A 23,420-nucleotide genomic window follows, 5' to 3' on the forward strand; every position below is an offset into this window, starting at 1 on the left:
GGCCGAGCCCCTATTGATAATATCTATATCACAGAAAGAGGGGGCCAAACGCCCAAACCAGAATAGCGATAAAAGTAAGAGTAAAGGATCACCATAGCTAAAACACATGTACTAGGGGGGCGTGGCTTGGCGCGCGGAGGAAATGGCTGCATAGACACAGAGCTCCCGGAGACCCACGGCCCGTTAGCACTTCTCTGGCCACATTCACGCCGCACGATGAGCAAACAAATGAGGCATGCCGTGGGGACCAGATCGCGGCAACAATCGACGTCCTCCCAGACCCGCAGCATCCAGGACATCTTCCTGACTCAAGCCCGACCAGGCCGCAACACACCGCGCAAGATGGCGCTGCCACGAGGAGAGGAGGAGGAGATGAGCGATGGCTCTCAAAGTGCTGCGGACGAACTGGTAAGCGGGACAGGGAACCCGGATCAGCCCCTCACGCTGGGTGACATGACTTCCATAGCCTCAGACATAAAAAATACGCTGTTTACAGCGATCACAGATCTCAAAGCAGATCTGCTTTCCTGAATGAGAAAATGGCCACGATGGAGAGAGCAGAACACAGGAGGGACCAGGCTGTACACAGGCTGGAAGCTACAACGGCCTCTCATGCTGCGCACCTAATTACCATCAATAGACATTTAGAGGACCTTGATAATAGGGGCAGACGTTGCAACATTAGAGTGCGAGGAGTCCCAGAGACAGTTGCCCCTGACCAAATACCATCCGCACTACGCTCCATATTTAATAACCTACTGGAGAATCCAGCTGATACCCCCATTGATTTTGTGTGTGCGCATAGGGCCCTGCGAGCACGGCCTGCAGAAGCTGCACCACCGAGAGACATTATATGCTGCCTTCAGAGCTTTCCTTTGAAAGAGGAAATTCTTAACCAAGCCCGGAAGAACGCTCTGATCCAGTTCAATGACAGTGAACTTGCACTCTATCAGGATCTGTCGCCCATTACTCTGCAGAACAGGAGGGCCCTCCGTCCTTTACTGGAAGTACTAAGAGAGAGGGGCATTGTTTATAAATGGCGCTTTCCTTTTGCGCTTCAGGCCACGGTCAATGGGAGACAATTCCTACTTAAACTACCAGAGGAACTTCCTGACTTCTGTGCCGCTCTGAATATCCCGATCGTGAACCTCCCTGACTGGTATGCAGAGTTTAAGACCCCTCTACCTGATGTCAGTTCGGACGACTCACCCCACTCATCGCCTGCGAAACCTCCAACGAAGAAAAGCAGAGGTGGTAGGCTGCACTCGGGCTCAGGAGACCGTCTCTTTCTGTCTGCGCGGCAATCCAGGAGCCGTGACCGCACTTGAGCGCATGCTGAAATATGGTCCGCCTAGACTACTCCATTTGATTGCGGATTTTTGCATTCACTTCTGGCCAAGATCTGATACGGGACGTACTACACCTTCCTTCTTTTTTTTTTCTTTTTTTCCAAGCTCACCTCATTACCTGCTTCTCAGTAGCTGAGTTTTTGATTTTTTCAGCAAGCTGTATGTCCGAAGCTGAGGATGATTGAACCGCGTCGGAGGTCATAAGTTGACTCTAAATATGTTTAGTTACTGCCTAGTGGTCTTTTTCTGGCCAGAGAGAGAGTATTAGCACTGTCCTACGCCATATTTGGGCCTGTGGGTCTCCCTTTTGGTGACTCTGGGTTTCTTGTTTTCTTTTTTTTTTTACTTTTCATAGTTGTTCATCCTAGCTTTTGCTCTCTTTTGTGATTTAACTAGTTTAACATTGTTGTTACAATTTTATTTCTCATTTCGGTTATAATCTGTGCATCCATCCCCTCGGGAGTGTTCCTCCCACGTTCCCTCAAACGGGGTGGGGAGGTGTTGCCGGGTTATTCCTGGGGACGCTTCCCTACCCTCCTATTAGCTTGCAGTACAGTGTCCTGCAGGCAGAAACCGCTACTTTTAGATACACCTTGAGAACAGGGTGTTCTCCCTACCCCACCTTACCACTACCTCTATCCTTCCCCGCTTTTTCTATTCTCTTGTCCTCTCCAGGTACCTTCTTTTTTCATCTTTTATTTTCTCTTCACTACTCTTTTTTCTACAGGTCAAGTCCCCCGAGGAGGGAACTGATATCCTAGACATGGTGTACTCTTCGTTGGGTCGTTGTCCGACTCTGATATCGCATAATGTGAGGGGACTGAACGTACCGGAAAAGCGCACCTCTATTCTCAGAGAGCTAAATAAGGTAAAACCTTCATTTGTATATCTGCAGGAGACGCACTTCCGGGCAAATCAAATCCCCAGATTGTTTAGCAAGCATTTTCCACGGGTGTTCCACGCAGCAAACCCTCTTGCCAAGACGAAAGGGGTTTCGATTCTCATTCACAGGTCGACAAGGTTTGAGGTGACCCAACATTTGGCGGACCCCGAGGGCAGGTACCTGTTCTTGAAAGGGAATTGGGGCAACACGCCGCTAACCCTGGCCAATGTTTACTTCCCTAACAGTTCCCACGTATCCTTTTGCAAGCGAGTGGTGGCGGAGCCGAAAAGCTTTGCACAGGGTGTATCTAAATGGGGGGGGATTTCAACGTACCGCTCAACCCAATCCAAGATACCTCCACGGGCAAATCGAGCCTGCCCTTCCGTACACTGAAGCAGATTAAACAATTGTTGCATTCATTGACTCTAATAGATACTTGGCGCTCTTTAAACCCGGACGGTAGGGACTTCACTTGTTATTCAGCACCACATAACAAGTACACACGCGTAGATTACGCATTCATCTCCCAACGAGACCTGTTAGAAGTTAGTAGCTCCCACATCGGGCTCCAGACCCTTTCGGACCATGCTCCGATCTCGCTATCAATGACGCACCCCGACATGAGACCGAAAACTTGTATGTGGAGACTGAACCCATCCCTATTAACGGACGTAGAACTTCTCCCGTCGCTGACGGAAGCCCTTAGCAACTACTTCAAAGAAAATGTCACAGATGAACTTCCCCCTTTATCTATTTGGGAAGCTCACAAATGCGTGATGAGAGGGGAGTTCATCAGAGCAGGAGCGACACGTAAGAGGAAGGCGGAATTTCAAGTAACTACTCTGGCCTCGAAAATAGCGCAGCTTGAGTCCCTACACAAGCACTCCTTGGCTGTTTCGGCGGCCCAGGACCTGCTTCGGGCGAGAACAGAGTTGAAAAACATTATGGAGACTAGAAGTAAACGGGCACTTTTTCTAAAACAAAAGATTTACTACGAACACGGAGACAAGGGAGGTAAACTTTTAGCTAGAGCGGTCAAAGAAGCCACCCTATCTACTAACATTCTAGCGATTAAATCAAAAGATGGCCACCTGACGAACCGGGTAGACAGAATTGCAGATAACTTCCACCAGTTCTATTCCAATCTCTATAACATTCCTCCCCAACATAAGCCGGGCGGTTTACAAGGGGAGAGAAAACAAATCATACAGGATTATTTATCCCAGAGTGGCATGCCCACTCTATCCCCTGAAGATGCGGAGTCTCTAGAGAGTCCGTTCTCCTCGGAGGAGTTACTGAAGACGATTAGGAGCCTCAAACCGGGCAAGAGCCCGGTCCTGATGGACTGACGGCGCATTACTACAAGGTCTTCTTGGGCTTGTTGAAAAAACCACTCTTGAGAGCTCTCAACTCTCTTACGGATCCCACCAGAACCCCGACCTCTTTCCTGGGGGCCTACATAACGGTGATCCCCCAAGCCCGGGAAGGACCCCACAGTATGTGCTAATTACCGCCCCATTTCATTACTCAACTTAGACTTGAAAATTATGTCCAAGATCATTGCAAACCGCTTACGAAATTTTTTACCCCAACTGATAGGCCCTGACCAGGCGGGTTCATGCCGGGGAGGGAATCCAGGGACAATGTGACGAAGGCGTTGAACTTGATTCACCACTGCCAGGGCGCTGGGATCGGGGGCCTTCTCCTATCCACGGACGCGGAGAAGGCCTTCGACAGAGTCAGCTGGAACTTCCTGTTTTTAAACACCTACAATCTTTATTGTGGAAATTTCTATGGGCACAAAAACGTCCACGAATTGGGCTACACCTGTTGATGAAATCGAAGGAGGCAGGAGGGATGGGTTTCCCAAATTTTAAACTATACTATTATGCCACCCATTTAGCCAGAATCATTGACTGGCATTGCCATACAGGAAGCAAAGACTGGACCTTGGTAGAAAGTAGTGTGTCAAAGACCCCATTGAGATTTTCCCCTTGGATCCCGTGGACCAAGTGTCCTAAGGAACTCTCGCAACACCCCCTTATTGGGGCCTCGCTGAAGGTGTTCCACACCCTGGCTTCGCGCCACCCCTTCACGTCGTCCCTCGGTCCACTCACTCCCCTTCTGGGTAATCCTGATTTCCCACCGGGGTTGTCGGGTAAGACCTTTACAGGATCGACCAATGTCCCCCTTCTGGCCACACATTTGGTACATAATAAAACGATCCTCTCATTTGATAACTTGCGGGATACCCTTCCCCCAGACACATTTTCATTTTGGAATTACAGGCAGGCATGCCATTACCTCTTAACACCTGGGAGGAGGGAAGCTGTTCTCAGGGACCTTACACCCTTTGAGTCGACGTGTCTGCGTGGGGCACCGGTGGAGAAAACCACCTCATTCATGTATGCATCTCTCCAACAGCTAGATCGTGCAGGACCGGATAAATTTAGGGAACGCTGGGAGTCTGCGCTACATACCCACTTTACGGACATACAATGGCGAGATGCCTGCATCCTAGCTCACAAAGGCACTATTAGCACCAGATTGCAGGAAAATTCCTACAAACTGCTATTGCAGTGGTACGCCACCCCGACCAGGGTGAGACGTTGGTACCCGACGTCCTCAGATCTTTGTTGGAGATGTGGGGAATCAGCGGGTGATATGCTGCATATCTGGTGGAGCTGCTCAAGGTTGAGTAGTTTTTGGGGAAAAATTTGTACACTAATATTGCGGATTACAAGCACCACAATAAAGCTTACTCCGGCTTGCTGTCTCCTGCACATATCGAATTTACCGCTGAGCAAGTACAATCGATCCTTGACTAAATACTTGCTGATAGCGGCCAAATCCCTAATTCCTAGGTACTGGAAACTCCCTATGGTACCCTCAATAGCAGAATGGGTACACACAGTTAATCACATTTTTGCATTGGAAGAACTGCTTGCCACTGCGAAAGATACAGCTGAGAAATTTCACAAAACCTGGTCTCCTTGGGTTCAGTTTAAATACTCAGAGGCTTTCCGCGACCTGCTTACTGGATGAGGCATCAAGCTTGGTGCACAATAACGGGCTTAAGAACTAGAACCATGTCCAGATGAAGATTGCCCAACGTCCTTTTGGTCCTCCTTGGGGCGACAAGTTCTGCTTTTTATCTTCTTCTTCTTCTTCTTCCTATTTCGTTCTCTTTCTCTCTACATTTCCTCTCCCACATCTTCATTATCTCTTTCCCTTTACCCTTCCCCCCCTCACTTCCCCCATTATTGCATTTATGCCAATTTTCTAAGTAAAGGTAATAATGAGATATAGTAGCCATGGCTCTATTTAGTTTTGTATAGAAGGAGGCTCTGCACACATAGCACGAGAGGGCTACTCTTAGCAGATTGATGTGAGCTCATGTGTCTAAGCATTTTGACTATTTTACGCCTGATTTTGGCGATATTACATTTATGTACCACATGTATGCATATTGTTTATATGTATGTACATTTGCCTAATAAAATTCTATTGTTAAAAAAAAAAACACATGTACTAGGGGCCTCTGTGGGTACTACAAGAGTCATACTACATTATGCAGTTCAATTTCCTCATTCAGGCCATGCGGGGCTAAAGTCCCCAAAGTAAAAATTCAAAACATCTTTCTTGTGCATAATATCTGATACTTTTTACCACTATCTAAGTCATTTGATATGGCCTCAATTCCAAGCTGTCTGTATTACTATTATGGACCGCCTTGAAATGTCCTGTTACCAAATATTTTTCTTTTTCTGTTGAAATATTACTTCTATGCTCATTCATCCTTGTCCTCATTGGCCTTGAAGTCCGACCAACATATGTGAGGTTACAGGGGCACAGGAGGCCATATATGACATATGGGGTGCCACAGAGGAACTGCTTGATCTTATAGCCCTTGCCATCAACTCTGACTACATTCCTTTTTCCTGTGGCACATATGTGCACAATTGCCACAATTACTACTCCCACACATATAACTGTCTTTTTGGTCAAAGATGGTGGTCCAAGGATTGTTGAGCCCTATGGTCCTTATCTTCTTCACTCTACTCGGAGCAATGACACTCCTTAGATTCTTGGGTCTACTAAAGACTAGATGTGGGTGTCACGATAGACTGGTCTTCAGGATCGGGTCTGATTCAAGAATCTTCCAGTTTTCTTCTGAAGATTTTTTGTATAATGGTGACTTTGTTGTTAAATCTAGTACAAAACCTTACTTGTGGTTGTTGGTCTCTATCATATTTTGTAATTTTCTCACCCCCTGCACAGACATTGTCATACAGCTGTAGATATTTTTGAAAGGCTTCTTCTATGTGCTCATCTTCGTACCCCTTCTCTTTAAATTTGCTTTTTAGAATCGGGCTTTGTTCTTCATAATCATTTTTTAGCGTACAAGTCCGCCTAAGTCTACAAAACTGACCAAAGGGGACATTCATAATCCACCTAGGATGATGATGGCTGCGGGCATGAAGGTAAGAATTGCCAGCACTCGGCTTGGAATGAGTTCTTGAATGGATTACTCCATTATCATCGGCCCGTAGCTCTAGGTCTAGAAAGACCAAGGACTTTTCATCTACCACATGTGTGAATGAGATTCCTTCCAGTTCATTGTCGGTACCGTTCCAAATAATAATGGCATAATCGATGTACCGTGCATGACTAGGTTCCTCCCAAATGGGTTGTTAGCCCAAATATATTTGAGCTCCCAATACCCTATGAATAAATTTGCATAGCTGGGAGCAAACCTAGCCACCATGGCTGTGCCCTTCACCTGCCCATAGAAACTATCCTTAAATGAAAAGTAATTGTGGGTCAAGGTAAAGGATACACTCGTATATGAATTGGGCTTGTACAGGGTTGAACAAATGTGCTTCCGCCAAATCATTTTTATAGCTACCAGTAGGGTCCCATAGGAGTTTTTCATATGTGTTGGTATCACCAATCAGCCTAAAGGCTTCCTCCAGATATTGATCCTTATCTTGTATGACAAAGACTCCACCTTTATCCGCTTTTCTATTTGCAATTTCTGAATTCTTTCTCAGGCTGCTCAGAGGGCCCTCTATACCTACTTCATGTACTTCAGGGCAGACATTACAGTTTCATTACAATTTGGTACAAGAGGAATCAGAGGGCCCTGCTCGTCAGAGCTTACAATCTAAAAAGGAAGGGGCAATTGATACAAAAGGTAATAGCAGTGGGGGGAGGAGCTGATGGAGGAAGTAAAATAGTGTTAGTTAGAAGCAGGATAGGCTTCTTTGAAGAGAAGGGTTTTCAGGGATCCTCTAAAGATGGATAGATTAGGGGACAGTCGGACAGATTGGGGTAGGGAGTTCCAAAGATGGGAGAAGCTCTGGAGAAATCCTGGAGGCGAGCATGGGAGGAACTGACAAGGGAGCTAGAGAGCAGGAGGTCTTGGGATGACCGAAGAGAGTGGCTTGGTTGTTATTTTGGGACTAGGTTAGTGATGTAACTAGGGGCAGAGTTATGGATGGCTTTGTAAATTATTGTTAGTACTTTGAATTTTATTCGTTGGGTGAGTGGAAGCCAGTGCAGGGATTGGCAGGGAGTGGTGGAGGACACTGAATGGCTGGTAAGGTGGATGAGTCTGGCAGCCGCATTCATTATGGTCTAAAATTCGTATTGGTAGTCTCTCTCACCAATGCCAAGGTGGGGGGGGGGGGGGGGTGTTGTCAATAAACTCTTGGCCTCCTTCTGTATATAATTCCTCCAAAATCTTCAGCATTATTATTCATTATATTATATTATTTAACCTGCATCGCAAAAAAATGGCCTGGTCATGAAGAGGGTAAATCTTCCCGAGGTGAAGTGGTTTAACCAAAAATGTAAGTTACACCAAAGCACATAAAATCCCTCCCCCCAAAAAAATGTTGAGGCCCCCCACCTCCACATATACACACGTATGAATGTAAACACAAGTGTCAGGGTGCCTACACGTGAAAACATTTATTGTGATACATATGTTACATATCGCCGCACACGCCGGAATGAGAGTGATAATTCTATCACCAGACCTCCTGCATAACACTAAACTGATGACCTAAAGGAGGCTTTTTAACCATCCCCTATAGAAAATATAAGGTACAGAAATTTGTCGCTATTCAGGGGCGCACACAAATTTAAGGTGTGACATGTTGAGTATCTATTTACTTGGTGCAACCTCATCTTTTATATTTTACCAAAATTGGGTAATTCCTTGCATTCCTTTGCCCTAGAATTAGCTTTAGTGTATTTGCGGTAATATCGTGTGACATAAAAAATTGGAACTTACCGCTATTTTATTCTCTAGGGTGTCTGCTTTCCGAAAATATATCATGTTTTGGGGTTTTTATGTAATCTTCAGGCCTACAATGATTTTTTTTAAACGTGTGCAGAAAATAAAAATAAAAACTCTGGCAGCGAAAGGGTTAAAATAGATAGAAAAAAAATCTGTGGAGGTCACATGACTCCTGTGGAGGGCGGAGCTCCAATCTGAAGCCAGATACCATCTGGAAATGCAGATGTAACTGGAAACATTGTTTCTAATTTCTATTGAATGTTTGTTACATTAAAGTTCATTAAACAAACAATAAAAAAGCAAGTTTCCTGTCAAATGTGGAGCTCCACTCTCAGAAGACAAGAAGTCTTTATTGAAGACAGGAAGTGATGTCATGTACAGACAGGAAGTTCCGGGTGAGAGGGGAGTTGGGAGGAAGTAGAGAGAGCATATTACTGGAAGACGTAGCAGAGGAGGTAATAAGATCTTATTTTCTATTTACACCCAGTAACCCCCCCGTCATGTCCGTCCTCTTCCTCCATAGTCACTGCGATGTCTTTTATCTCCAGCAGATGATGATACACACATATATAGTGGGGGGATGTAGATTAACCCCTTCAGGGGGGTCAGTTAATGATGAATAGTGATGGGCTCGGGTGTGTTGGAAACCCCACATTCCCAATCCCGCCAGGAAGCCAACATTGCACAGCGCTAATCACAGACAGTGAGACATTTCCTGGTCCTCAGCCGTACAGATCAGTGATGAAGCTATTGGCTGCAGCTGCTGATGGAGTGACTTTTATCCGGCAGTGACCACACATGGATGGAAATGTGACCGATCCCTGCTGAACCAGCTGAATTTCCATGTCTCTATGGTCACCATAAGTCAGGGCTCAACAAATCCCAGGTCACCATGATGACTGGAAATGGCGTCCTGGCCCCTGGGCTCTTGTCAGCCCATTCTCACTGTTGGCCTGAATAATGTTTCTGCCTGAAACCCGGACACATTATTCAGACAGGAATGTGGCTCGGAGCCAGGCCAGGCGGGAGGGGGAGGGGAGGATGAGGAGATGATGGCACCCGATCTGTGAAGTCAAGGGTGGACTGGACAGGACAGCGGCATGAGAGGACTCATCTCACTGAGCTCCCGCTGCCGATCTCTCTCCTTTCCGCGGCTGCATTACTGTCACCATCGGCTCCTGCTTCCACCCACAGCTGTCTGTGTCCCTGCAGAGCCCTCCGGCAGAACAGAGAGGAAGTAGCGGGACCGAATCTCCAACATGGCGCCACCTCGGCACTGCCACAAAGATCCCTACAAGGTCCTTACAGGAGTAACCAGGACAAGCCTGCAAAGCAGCCAGCTAAGAGACCAGCCAGGGAGGGACATGCTGCTTTATGTACACAAGATCCACTCTGCTCTCACACACTGCTGGGGGAGATGTACAGGACATACAGGAGGACACAGGAGAGCTGGGATTGGATTACTGTCCTGCACCATGTCCTACACCCCATGTCCTGTGTTCTGCACCCTGTACCCCATGTCCTGCATTTTGTGCCCTGAACCCCATGTTCTGCACCCCATGTCCTGCAGTGACCTGCACCACATGTCCTGCATTCTGTGCCCCATGTCCTGCATTCTGCACCCCATGTCCTGCAGTGACCTCCACCCTGCACCCCATGTCCTGTGTTCTGCACTCTGCAACACATGTCCTGCTTTCTGTACTCCATGTTTTGCACCCCAAACCCCATATCCTGCACCCCATGTCCAGCACCCTTCTCCTATACCCTGTATCCCATGTCCTGTATTCTGTACCCTTCTCTTACATCCCATGTTCTGCGGTATCCTGCGCTCCATTCTCCAGTATCCTGTACCCCATGTCCTATGTTCTACACCCTATGTCCTGCATTCTGTACACTGCGCCCCTGCAGTGACCCACGCCCTTCTCCAGTACCCTGCACTGCATGTCCTGTCTTCTGCACCCTATTACATCCATCAATCTCCTGCACCCCTTGTCCTATGTTCTGCAACTAACAGATTCCTCACAAATTACTTACCCGGCCCTGGCACACACAACCCACACTGCCCTAAAAAAACTGTCTCCTAACTTTTTTAGCTGGCTCCAAGATTCAAAGCAGATTTATCAAGCCCTACCTTAAGTGACTTCCTCCCCTCCCCCTCATCTCCTTCATGATGTAAGTCATGCTGAGATCATCTCCCATTGGCTGAGCAATATTCTCATTTGTCTCTGAGCTCCTTCTTGCTATTCCTTGTCCTGCCTGTTGTTTCCTTGAATTGATTTTCTGTGTAGTGACCCCGGCTTCATCTCTTGGATGCGCTCGTCTGTTGCTTGTCCTGACCTTTATCCTGATTCCTGGATATCCTCCTCATCTCTCCTCCATATCCTCTTACACAGCTTTTCTCCACATCTGCAGTGATCCTGGGGGATGGAAACTTGGCACCAGCACTCAGAAAAATCCATCCCCACCATTAGGAGCTCTGGAGAAAATTGTGTGCTACTTACACTCCATTCCTCCACACGTCACCTGATCACATGAGAGCTTACTTTCACAGATTCCTGACAGATTTTTGTATAGTAAAGGTCAAAGTTCACTCTTCAGTTTAGGAGAGAAAGACACACCCAGGAACAATGATTTGGTTTGTACGGGAGCCTCATATAGGAACCCCACAAATCTCCCCATCCAAATGTCCCTCCATCCAGAGTCTATATGTCCTATGACATCACACTGACTTCACAGCTTCTCCCAATGTCCCTCCATCCAGAGTCTATATGTCTTATGACATCACACTGACCTCACAGCTCCTCCTCTCAATGCCCCTCCATCCAGAGTCTATATGTCCTATGACATCACAGTGACCTCACAGCTCCTCCTAATGTCCTTCCATCCAGAGTCTATATGTCCTATGACATCACACTGACCTCACAGCTCCTCCTCCTAATGTCCCTCCATCCAGAGTCTATATGTCCTATGACATCACACTGACCTCACAGCTCCTCCTCCCAATGTCCCTCCATCTAGAGTCTATATGTCCTATGACATCACACTGACCTCACAGCTCCTCCTCCCAATGTCCCTCCATCCAGAGTCTATATATCCTATGACATCACACTGACCTCACAGCTCCTCCCCCAATGTCCCTCCATCTGACTTTTTCTTCTGATGCTCTTAGGAGGTGGGTGGACCCTTGGCATCCTCACTAGCAAAGTGGGACTATTGGTCTTGCATTGTATGTATTGATGTCAAAATACCTGCAACAAGCTTTTAACCTACGGAGTGTGGGGGTCCTTTGTGGGTAAATTATACATCAGCCTTAGGTGGGGCTTTAATAAATTGGAGACCTGAATGGTGAGGAGGATTCTCGGACTATCAATTGATTTTACTTTTTGTTTTTAGAACTAGAATTTTCCTCCTGTGAAGTCTGGAGATCATATGACCATCACATTGCCTCCAGCTCCCTCCCTGATAGAATAAAGAAATAAAAAGAAGATTCTAGAAGTCACCAGAGAGATCATGGAGAAGTGAGCGGTGCTGGGAATTCTGGGACTTTATCTAGTAACAGACAAGGATGTGTCTGGATGGTGATTGTATCATTGTGTGTGTCAGGATGTCACTGTCTATTTCTCCATAGAGGAGTGGGAGTATTTAGAAGGACACAAGGATCTCTACAAGGACGTCATGATGGACAATCAGCCGCCCCTCACATCATCGGGTAAGAGGAGACTTTATTGTAAAAGAGAGAGCAGTATGGAGGGTCCACCTAGATCCCCCATCATCTGATAAACACATAGAAACAAGGTATTTAGTCAGTGTGTGTGTTTCCTACAGATGGATCCAGTAATGGGAACCCACCAGAGAGAAGTCCCCATCCTCTGTATTCCCGGGATTCCACACAGGAAGATCACACCATCCCTCACCATCATCAGGTAGATGAGGAACAATAACTTGTGATTATTTTTAAATAATTATGTTTGTTACAATGAATGTTTTACTATATATTCAGAGTGGAAACCTAAGGGATGATAATATTGAGGTTAAAGAAGAATATAAAGAGGAGGATGAGGAGTATGGAGTGATTGAGGCGTTTTTAGAAGGACACAAGGATATGATGGAGCCACCTAATACCAGGAACCCACCAGGGAGATGTCCTCTGCATTCCCGGGATTCCACACAGGAAGGTCACACCATCTCTCACCATCATCAGGTAGATGATTGACAATTATAGGTAGTTCCGATTTATACACAGCATGTTTGTTACAATGAATGTTTTATTATATCTTTCAGAGTGGAAACCTCGGGAATTTTAATATTTTTGTTAAAGAAGAGTATAAAGAGGAGGATGAGGAGTATGGAGTGATGGAGGAGTTTTCAGAAGGACACAAGGATATGATGGAGCCCCCTAATACCAGGAATCCACCAGAGAGATGTCCCTGTCCTCTGTATTCCCGGGATTCCACACAGGAAGACCACACCATCCCTCACCATCATCAGGTAGATGAGGAACAATCACTGATAGTATCATTAGGATCTGTACATTATCTGCATTGTTAACATTGATGTCATTTTTATTGTATATTCAGAGTGAAAACCTGAGAGATTCTAAAGTTGAGGTGAAAGAAGAGGAGACTTATGTGAGCGATGATCAGCAGTCTATGGAGGAGGATGGAATAATGAGGCTAATTCTAGGGGACGGCACTCTTACGGAGATCAGCACAGGTGGGTCATTAACACTAAACACGTTCCTCTACCCATACTGCTCACTGATTGGTCCAGAGTAGGGCAAGGACTGGGTGATATCAGCCTGTAATCCCCTGGTCACTTTCCTGAGCTGTGTTCCCCATCCTGTATGCCTAAATTTCTCTCCGATAATCTTCCTTCTCTGTGCTGCAGATACAATTTATGTATCTAGACTGGATTTGTGGAGATTCTGGGGTTCAGCTGGCAACAAAATGTTCATTTTCACCATAGACGTTACTAGACCTAGACACCTGGGGTATGTGTTTTGGGTCTTCTGCCCCATACCCGGGTATGGAAAGATCTCTGACAGAGCAATTATCCAAGGGTTACTTGCTCTGTTGTCTGCTGGCTGTGCTGGGTGGAGGGATATGTCTGTATAGTCTCAGATACAAGTCACTAAGTGCAGTCTCAGGAAATGGGAGGCAGGTGTGTGGGTTGTCTCTAGTAAACACTTAATCTTCCACTGATCCCGAACCCTGCACTATATACTCCATGGTGTACATTGCATACTCCTGACTCCTGCACTATATACTCTGTTGTACATGGCATCATTCTGATACTATAAAATCCTAACTGTTGTATCCTACATAAGGAGTTGTACATTACATAGGCCTTATCTGTTTTGCACCTATTTCCTACCAGCTGGACATTTTATATCTGATGATCTGATTGGAGCACAGACTTTTACATGTTGGTAATAATGAGATAACATCCTCAAACTTTTGGAACTTTAACAGAAATTGATAATGAGGGAGGAGTCAATAACCAAATGATGGTGGTCTTCAGGATCAGTCCAGTCTTCATCTTGGTTGTTCTCCCCTCATCCTCACTCTCTGACCTCTGGTTGGGCTCAGTCCTGCTGTTATTCACGACTAAATCATGGACTAAATAAGGAAGTGCAGGACTTCTTGTGTTGGGAAGATGGCAATGAGTGATAGAGGGGGTGGGGACACTCATCCTATAATCCCCTCATCACTGTCACTCCTATAAAAGACAGTTCTTGTTTCCTCACTCCCTGACTAAGGTCCATCAATAAAGAAATGAACTGCTAGGAGATTCAGAGATGTAGGGCTGAAACAACTAATTGTCATAATTTGATTATAATCGATTATGAAAATAGTTGTCAACAATTTTCATAATCAATTAGTTGGTCAGTCGATTAATTGGCCTGCATACAGAATGTATTTCTTTACATATCAGAAAATACTGCTCAGTACACCATCCATACATGTCAGTAAATGCTTGAGAACTTGAATGTGTGAGGAGCAATGTCTCATGGGACATGTAGTCCTGGGCAAGAGAAGGAAGCAAGTGATTCTAAAGGCAGACCTTTACCTTCCTTATACTATACTTTGTGGCTTCCTATATGGGATCTCTATACTATACTTTGTGGCTTCCTATAGGAGAACTATACTATACTATACTATACTTTGCAGCTTACTATAGGGGAACTTTATCCAGAAAAGGAGAATTAGGACTGCTCTGTGCAAAACCATTACACAGAGCAGGTAAGTTTGACAAGTTTGTTTAAAAAAGAAATCCAACATTTACAATAACTTCAAGGGCTCTCTGCAGGGAAGATCAGCATCTGACCCCAGAGAAGGTGGAGGCTGATAGACTGGAGGTGATATAAGGCATTACTATTATATGAAGTAAGAGTTTACTAGTATTGTGCATTATATATAAAATTATTATATCCATGAAAAAAGTCTCAGCTTTCAGTATTAAAAAGTACTGAAGTATAAAAGTCCCCCCTCCTCCACTCTAACCTCAATATATCTTCATGTGTGACTCCCAGGTAAAATACCCATATATCCTACTTCTGGGTATATTTAATATTATATATATGATATAAGATATATTACTTTCACTATTTCACAGTATAAATGAATCCCTTATAGTAGTGATTATCTGCAGTTTTTATAAAGGACATTTTTTTTCCCAGTCGTCTTCTAGATTACAGAGAGAGAGGCTCCTCTCACCTAGTACAGGACACACATGATCCACATTATAAAAGACCACCCATAGGCCATGGCCCCTCAGTGTTATGTGTTTCCTCCGACCAGACAGGAACTTCAAGCAAGTTGTTTTTTATTTTGTCTGACCTACATTCTAGGTAGCAGGGGCCTCCCGGCAGCCAGGTCCCTCTAACAGGAGCAGTTCTTCTGAAGAGCTGGTTGGCTTGAGTCATCCTGGGCCCCTCCGTTAGGGACTCATAGATGTGTAAGAAGGGACCCCCTCTCATCTCCCTATCGGTTGTATCTTCAGTGTAAGGTGACTTCTTGGTGCCGGAGGATGTGTGCTCAGATGAGTCCATCCCTGGTGGCAACATGCCTACAGCAGGCTGGTCTCTTGTAGCAGAGGGTAGCCTGCTTCTCCTCCCCACCAATGTTGGAGCGCAGGAAGCAAGGTAAGCCTGTCTCCATGCTGGCATCCTCGTGTGGCCGAATCCATCTCGTCAGCGCGGGAGGATACACTGGCAGGAAGTGATGCGGTCGCCGGAAGTCATGGGGTGGCCATCTTGGTACACCCACAGGGGAAAATCCAACCTGTACCAAGGAGAGGAAGGCAGGCATGTTAACCACAGGGACAGCGCCAGATCCACAGCACCATCCCGGGTCCTCCATACCAGTATAAATAAAGGGCACTTGTAGAAGATGGCACTGGGTTGTTTCCTGGATGGTGGACGTGGAAGAGCAGGGGACTGTGGATTCAGGTCTGGAGGGGCCATCACTTGACTTCGGCCCTAAGGTAAGAAAAGGGGGGGCATGGGCACTCCTATCTTCTTTTCTTACCCTCCTGTGGTGGGGGCACAGGGGGATTGTGTGGGCGTTTTTGTAGGTGCCTTGGTGTAGCCTCCCTTTAGTTGAGGGTTGAGTCACATATAGCATCACAGGTCCTGGTGGTGGGTCTGTACTAGAAAAATGCCCTCTGGTTGGAAAAAGGACATATGTCAAGATTGCATTGAAAACCTGGTCAAGAACAACCCCCGCTATTCAAACATTTCATGGATTCAATGAACAAGGATATGTGGCAGACTCAAATATCATTCAAACCCCGTGCACAGTATTCCAGGGCAGATCCCACCCCCAGAACATCTGGTACCAGCACTAGGGCAATGTCGATAACCCCTTCTATCAGGCAGGTGACCCCTGATCGGGGGATAATGGAGGAGCTGGAGGAAAGTTTGGAGTTGGCTTCTGACGCCGATGAAGGGGAGTTTAAGGAGGACAAGCCAAATAAACCCCAAAGATTCCTGTTTCCCTCAGAGGAGACAGATGACTTATTAAAGGGCATATTGGATAACCTGGAGTCAGAAGATAAAGTCCGTTATATGTAGGCCTTCAAGCCAAGCAGGCCAGAATGTTTTTGGTTAACGCTTCACTAAAAGAAACAGTGTTGCATGAGTGGAAAGTACCAGAAAAAATTATCTTTCTCCCCAAAAACCTCAAAAGGAGGTTTTCTTTCAAAGAAGAGGATACGAGTCTATGGGAGAAGTATCCCAAGTTAGACACCTCCCTATTGAAGGTCTCAAAGGAAGTGGAACTCTCTTTTGAGTATACAGACTCATTAAAACAGCCCATGGACAGGAAGGCTGAAGGTTACTTGAAAAAAGAAATGGAAGGCCTGTTCAGCTAACTTTAAACCTGCCCTTGTCACTACCTGTGTAGCCCGTATTCTGGATTTGTGGGTAAAACCGCTCTGATCACTTCTAGAGTCAGATACTCCAAAAGAAGAGATCTTAGAGGCTCCACCAACATTAAACAAGGTGGTAGTTTATATAGTGAACACTTCCACAGAATCTGTGAGATTTATGGCCAGGGCTACAGCCTTAAATAACGTGGCCAGGAGAGCTATCTGGTAAAAAAAAAACTGGGAATGGGATACAGTCTCAAAAATTAAGCTCTGTTCTCTTTCTTTTTCAGGTGAATTGTTTTTGGGAAAGAGTTGGAGTCAATACTTGAAAGGTCAGCCAACAGGGAAAAGGGGTTTCCTATCCCCAAAAAGCAGCAACAAAAAAAGGAATTTTTATCCCTTTGAAGGGACAAGTGGCAGCAGAGGTGCCAGATGTCAGCAGAACAAAGATTATGCAAACAGGCAGGTTCAGAGAAAAGAATGGAAGTATAGGAGGGGGAAAGGAAAAAGTGTCTTCCTTTTTAAACCCCCCAGTCTAAGGACCGCTGTCAGTGACTCAGTTGTCCAGGTGAGGGGAAGATTTTGGGGCCTTCTTCCCACAATAACAGGCCATTTCCAGCAACAATTTTATTCTGGATCTTATCAATCACAGATACAGAATAGAATTAGTGGGCTGTCCTCCTCAAAAATGTCTTCCTACAATTTTACCAAGAGAGCAAGATAAAGCAGTGGCCATCTCTTCTCTCCTTCAAAATATGCTCAAGGAGGACGTGATAAGTTACTTCCCTCCAAATCAAAGGAAGGGTAGAAGATAACATTTCTGGGGTACACAATAAATTTGACATTATCCAAAATCTCTCTGATGGAAGAAAAAAGCATGACAATAATTACAGAGACGAGCGACCTCTGCGGGAGCCCGGAGACCTCAATACAAAACATGATGAGGATTCTCGGATTGATGATGGCGGCCATCCCAGGGGTTCAATGGGCCCAAATTCACATGAAAGCTCTGCAGTCCTTTATGCTCTCAATCTGAGATGGGAAGAAGAAGTTGCTCTCAAGCTGGGTAAAGATCCCTCAGGATATAAAACTGAGGTGGTGGCTAAATGCAGAAAATATCTCAGCTGGTGGTCTTTGGTCGCAACGCCTTCCAGTGACAGTCACCATGGACGCGAGTGGCTGTGAAAGGGGGGCCCGCACGGGCAACCAGATGGTACAAGGGGTCTGGAGCAATCAATTAGCCCGCCTCTCTTCCAATGTGAAAGAGGTAAAAGCTGTACAGAGGGCCTTTCCTGATAGGAAAACATGTGCAAGATTTTTCGGACAATATAACTACAGTGAGCTATATCAACTAAGTACGAGACCAGCCGACCTAATGAGTATAGTAGAAAAGATTCTTGGATGGACGGAAGTAAATCTTCTATCCCTATCTTCTGTGGAGTTGAAAGGAGAACTAATCTCTCTGACAGACACCTTAAGCAGGGAATCTCTGTCGCAGATGGAATGGTGTTTAAATCAAACCGTTGTTCGAACTGATCATGGCGAAATGGGGGATGCCCAGATAGGCCTGTTAGCGACAAGAGTAAACAGGAAAGTAGGCCGGTTCTTCCCGGTGTCCCCGCTTGAAGATCCAGTGTCCAGTGATCCAGTGTCCCAGCCTGAAGATCCAGAGTCCCAGCCTGAAGTGCCTGATGACCAGCCTGATGAGCCTCTGCTGCCTAGCCTGATGAACCTCTGCTGCCTAGCCTGATGACCCTCTGTCTGCTGCCCAGCCTGATGATCCTCTGCTGCCCAGTCTGATGAGCCTCTGTCTGCTGCCCAGTCTGATGAGCCTCCTTCTGCTGCCCAGACTGATGTGCCTCTGTCTGCTGCCCATCCTGATGTGCCTCTGTCTGCTGCCCACCCTGATGTGCCTCTGTCTGCTGCCCAGCCTGATGTGCCTCTGTCTTCTGCCCAGCCTGATGTGCCTCTGTCTGCTACCCAGCCTGATGTGCCTCTGTCTGCTGCCCAGCCTGATGTGCCTCTGTCTGCTGCCCAGCCTGATGTGCCTCTGTCTGCTGCCCAGCCTGATGCGTTCCTGTCTACTTCCCAGCCTGATGTGTTCCTGTCTGCTGCCCAGCCTGATGTGTTCCTGTCTGCTGCCCAGCCTGATGTGTTCCTGTCTGCTGCCCAGCTCGATGACTCTGAGCCTGCTGCCCAGCTCCATGACTCAGAGCCACTGATCTGTTTACCCTGTGCTGGATGCCTGTGTTAGGCACCTCCATGAAAGGCAGTTCTAGAATTCCTCCAAGCAGGTGCATACCTAAATTGAGCTTCCTGAATCATAGGCTAGTAGAAGAATACCTAATAAAAAGGTTTCTCACAGCCATAAGTCGAAGAAGGCCTCCCATATCTAGGAGGTTCCCCTCTTGGGAAGTAACTGCGGTACTACACAGTCTTTGTAGGGAGCCATTCGAGCCACTGGAAGACTGCTCCATAAAACTTTTGACCTTAAAAATGCTCCTTTCAGTGACACTTGTCTCCGCTAGGAGGGTCAGAAAAATTCAAGCCCTCTCAATGGCAGAACCATTTTGCATAATATCTCAGGACAAAATTATCCTTTCTCTTGACCCCGCTTTCCTGCCTAAAGTAGCTTCCAGTGTCCACTGATTGGAAGAAATTGTAATCCCGTCCTTTTGTGGTAATCCTAAAAATGATAAGGACGCCAAGTTTAATAATCTAGACATGAGAAGATGCATGATTGTGTATATCGAATGCACCAAAAAGTGGAGATCCTCCACAAGTCTATTCGTACTGTTCACCGGTCCCAACAAAGGTAAAAGGGAATCAAAAATACTATTGGCAGGTCGATGAAGTCGGCAATCATAGAAGCATACAATGCAGCATCTCTTCTACCACCACCAACAGAAGTCAACGCTCATTCCGCAAGAGTAGTATCTACATCTTGGGCTGAAAGGGTTGGAGCTTCGCCCCTCCAGATATACAAAGTGGCAACCTGGTTCAGCTTTCATATGTTTGTAAAGCACTATAGGCTGGATCTGCTTGCAAATCAAGACCAGTCCTTCGTCAGGAAAGTGCTGCAGGCTGTGATCCCGTCCTGATCAGGTAGTTCTATTTGGTGCTCTCTGTAAGCCATCCTGGAAGATGACTGGGGAAAAAACGGGTTATTATCGTTAACGTTCTTTTCCAGGAGTCTTCCAGGATGGAGTCTTCCAGGACAGCATCCATTCCCACCCCCCTTGTTTCATAGGAATAATTATGTAATGCTAAGGTGGTTGCACCAATGGAAGTGTTTATTATTTTATCTGCGCCATCAGTTATTTGTTAATACTGAGGGGCCATTGCCTATAGACGGTCTTTTATAATGTGGCTCATGTGTTTCCTGTAATAGGTGGGAGGAGCCTCTCTCTCTGTAAGCCATCCTGGAAAAGAGCATTAACAGGTAATAACCCTGTTTTTGTAAGCCCATCATAACAGATGATTAAAAAAAACGTTGCTGCTACTAAATGTCCGATGCTGGCCATACAAGGATAGATTTTTGGACGAGAATATTTGTATGAAAATTATTTGTATATTCGATGAATGGACGAGTGTAGTTTCAAAATGCCTCTTGCTTTTAACATTCAATTTTAAAATGAATGTAACTTCTGAGCAAAAACCACACACACGATGTGAAAATTTGTTTGATGGAGAAAAGGTTTCTGTTCTGCTCCTTTGAATTTTCCCTTCACTGTGGTGGAAAATGAATGCCGATTTGACCTACTAATGGTTAGAAAATTGGATGAATGTTTTTTTGAATGAAAAATGAGTTTGTGTACGGCCAGCATAAGTGACATCAGGTGCAGGGAGCGTGTACCCACCTACCTGTCTATGACAAGGGAGTCTGTCATCCATCCTATTATATTACACTCCTGTCTGATCATCTGCAAAACAGCGTTTTACATCTTTTTTACACTTTAATAATGTTGATCTCTGATTCTGTCATAGCAGATTCTCCCTCTAATAATACATCTATCTGTCTGTTATTCTCAGAGTGGATTAAATATCCAACTATATATCTGGATATTTATATTTACCGCTCTATATAGATATTCAAGAATATTAATTCAATTATACACCAACCTTTTTTTGAGGTTTTAATCCAATTAGACGATTAATTAAAACAATAATTGGGCAACTAATCAATTATGAAAATAATCATTAGTTGCCACCCTACAGAGGACCCATTTACTAGTTACCTTGAGGGGGGAATTGTAAGATCCTCAGAGACAAAGCTGCCTGATGTGGGCGGAGTCCTGGTTTAGGGGAACCAATCAGCTCACGTCTAGTAATAATCTTTGTATTTCTATTTTAGTAGATGGACGGGAGATGAGGAAAACCTCAGAGGATTGTCTAACTTTGTCTCCAGACTGTAAAGTAGAAGATGAGGACATCACACAGTATAGTCCAGGAGAAAACCCGACTACCTCAAATGTCCATCCGCCACCACACAGTGTAGATGGACCATCGTATTCCTCTTATCCTGAGGAACCTCAGACTGTGAGGGACGGTGCCATCCTTCCAACAGAGAAGAGCTTTTCCTGTACTGAGTGCGGGAAGTGTTTCCCTTCTAAATACCATCTTCATGTGCATATAAGATCTCACACGGGGGAGAAGCCGTATTCCTGTCCTGAGTGCGGCAAGTGGTTCTGTTCTAAATCCAGTCTTAATGTGCATATAAGATCTCACACGGGGGAGAAGCTGTATTCCTGTCCCGAGTGCGAGAAGTGTTTCACTTCTAAATCCAAACTTAATATCCATACAACATCTCACACAGGGGAGAAGCCACATTCCTGTCCTGAGTGTGGGAAATGTTTTTCACAGAAGTGCAATCTTTCCACACATCAGAGATCTCACACGGGGGAGAAGCCCTTTCCCTGTCCTGAGTGCGCAAAATGTTTTTCACGGAAGTCTGATCTTTCCAAACATCAGAGATCTCACACGGGGGAGAAACCGTATTCCTGTCCTGAATGTGGGAAATGTTTTTCAAAGAAGTCCAATCTTTCCACACATCAGAGATCTCACACGGGGGAGAAGCCCTTTCCCTGTCCTGAGTGCGCAAAATGTTTTTCACGGAAGTCTAATCTTTGCAAACATCAGCGAACTCATACGGGAGAGAAGCCATATTCCTGTCCTGAGTGAGGGAATTGTTCCTCAGTGAAGTCCTGTATTCCTGTACATCAGGGGTCCCACACAACCCTTGAGGTGTATTAGTGCCTTGAGTGCGGGAAATGTCTTCTATATGAATGTTGCTGGACATCACAGCTCTCATGTGGGGAAGAAGCACACCCTGATATACACCTCAGATATACTCCATGGCTGATCTTCATCATGGAAGAAACAGTTGATAAGGAGATCAGAGATCACCAAAGACATAGATAAAGTGTTGTAAAAATACAATGGATGGGCGGCTCATACAGGTCTGGTAATGTGCTTTTTATGTCATGGCTTTCTTCCAGGTCCGCTCCCATGCACGCGTACACCTAGAAACCTCCACTGTCATTGGCTACAGAACAAGTTTGTCAGCAGGTCCCAGCCAATGATTTTGCCATGTACCCTGCGGATCACTGAGCTGGACATTTTATAGATAGGCAACTCCTATCCTCATATTGATTAGTGGTTGCAAATGAATAACTACTGCAGTAGGGAACAGACACAAAAGATACGCTTAGCATCTTTCCAAATAACCGTTCTGTTTTATTATGACGCAATTGAAGGTTTTTATACACATGATTACGTAGGTATCACATTAATATTACAATTCTATGTTTATGGTAACAAGGGGTGTTACATAGGCAGGCTAATTCTAATCAGGACTCAAAAGAATGCAAACATGTACTGAAAACATTATTAGTGCCATGAGGGCAATGTGCAATACATATACTATACAATTATATAAAGAACTTACAAATTTACATTACAGTTTGCACTCTGTACTTACAAACTACGTCTGATAACACTTTTTACTGTGGCCTTTGCAGTAGCATTTGTTACTGGACATCCAGAAAACATGTCCATACAAACAAAATACATACCGTATATACTCGAGTATAAGCCGAGATTTTCAGCCTCTTTTTTGAGGCTGAAAGTGCCCCCCTCGGCTTATACTCGAGTCATCGCCGTCTGACTGCTCGATCAGCGTATCGAGCAGACAGACGGCGGACATACTACAATTCGAAAGCCGCGCCTCCGCCTCCGCCTGTGATAGGCGGAACACTGAATTTCCCAGCAGCCTGTGTTCCGCCTATCACGGACATCGTCTCATCCTCGTCCGTAGTACGAGGATGAGACGATGTCCGTGATAGGCGGAACACAGGCTGCTGGGAAATTCAGTGTTCCGCCTATCACAGGCGAAGGCGGAGGCGCGGCTTTTGAATTTTAGAATGGCCGCCGAGGCGCCGACGAAGAGCGGCGATCCTGGCAAGGCACGGGACGGAGGCAAGGCACGGCACGGGACGGGACGGAGGCAAGG

At 45.7% G+C, this 23,420-nt stretch overlaps 1 protein-coding gene across 1 annotated transcript in view; it reads left to right on the plus strand.

Annotated features, from left to right (window-relative positions):
- The window catches only part of LOC143986902 (uncharacterized), a 50,725-nt gene extending 27,630 nt beyond the window's left edge, over nucleotides 1-23,095 (plus strand). Inside the window, exons 11-18 of the mRNA XM_077485309.1 lie at nucleotides 497-1,190; nucleotides 2,077-2,217; nucleotides 12,170-12,248; nucleotides 12,365-12,462; nucleotides 12,540-12,740; nucleotides 12,821-13,027; nucleotides 13,117-13,252; nucleotides 21,264-23,095. Coding sequence (XP_077341435.1) covers nucleotides 497-1,190; nucleotides 2,077-2,217; nucleotides 12,170-12,248; nucleotides 12,365-12,462; nucleotides 12,540-12,740; nucleotides 12,821-13,027; nucleotides 13,117-13,252; nucleotides 21,264-22,090 — 2,383 coding nt within the window. The 3' untranslated portion in view covers nucleotides 22,091-23,095. The remainder of the gene's footprint in view (nucleotides 1-496; nucleotides 1,191-2,076; nucleotides 2,218-12,169; nucleotides 12,249-12,364; nucleotides 12,463-12,539; nucleotides 12,741-12,820; nucleotides 13,028-13,116; nucleotides 13,253-21,263) is intronic.
- Nucleotides 23,096-23,420: the final 325 nt, after the last annotated feature.

Source organism: Lithobates pipiens, unplaced genomic scaffold, assembly GCF_037356315.1.
Source record: "Lithobates pipiens isolate NorthernLeopardFrog02 unplaced genomic scaffold, aLitPip1_a1.2 Scaffold_18, whole genome shotgun sequence".
NCBI classification, from domain to species: domain Eukaryota; kingdom Metazoa; phylum Chordata; class Amphibia; order Anura; family Ranidae; genus Lithobates; species Lithobates pipiens.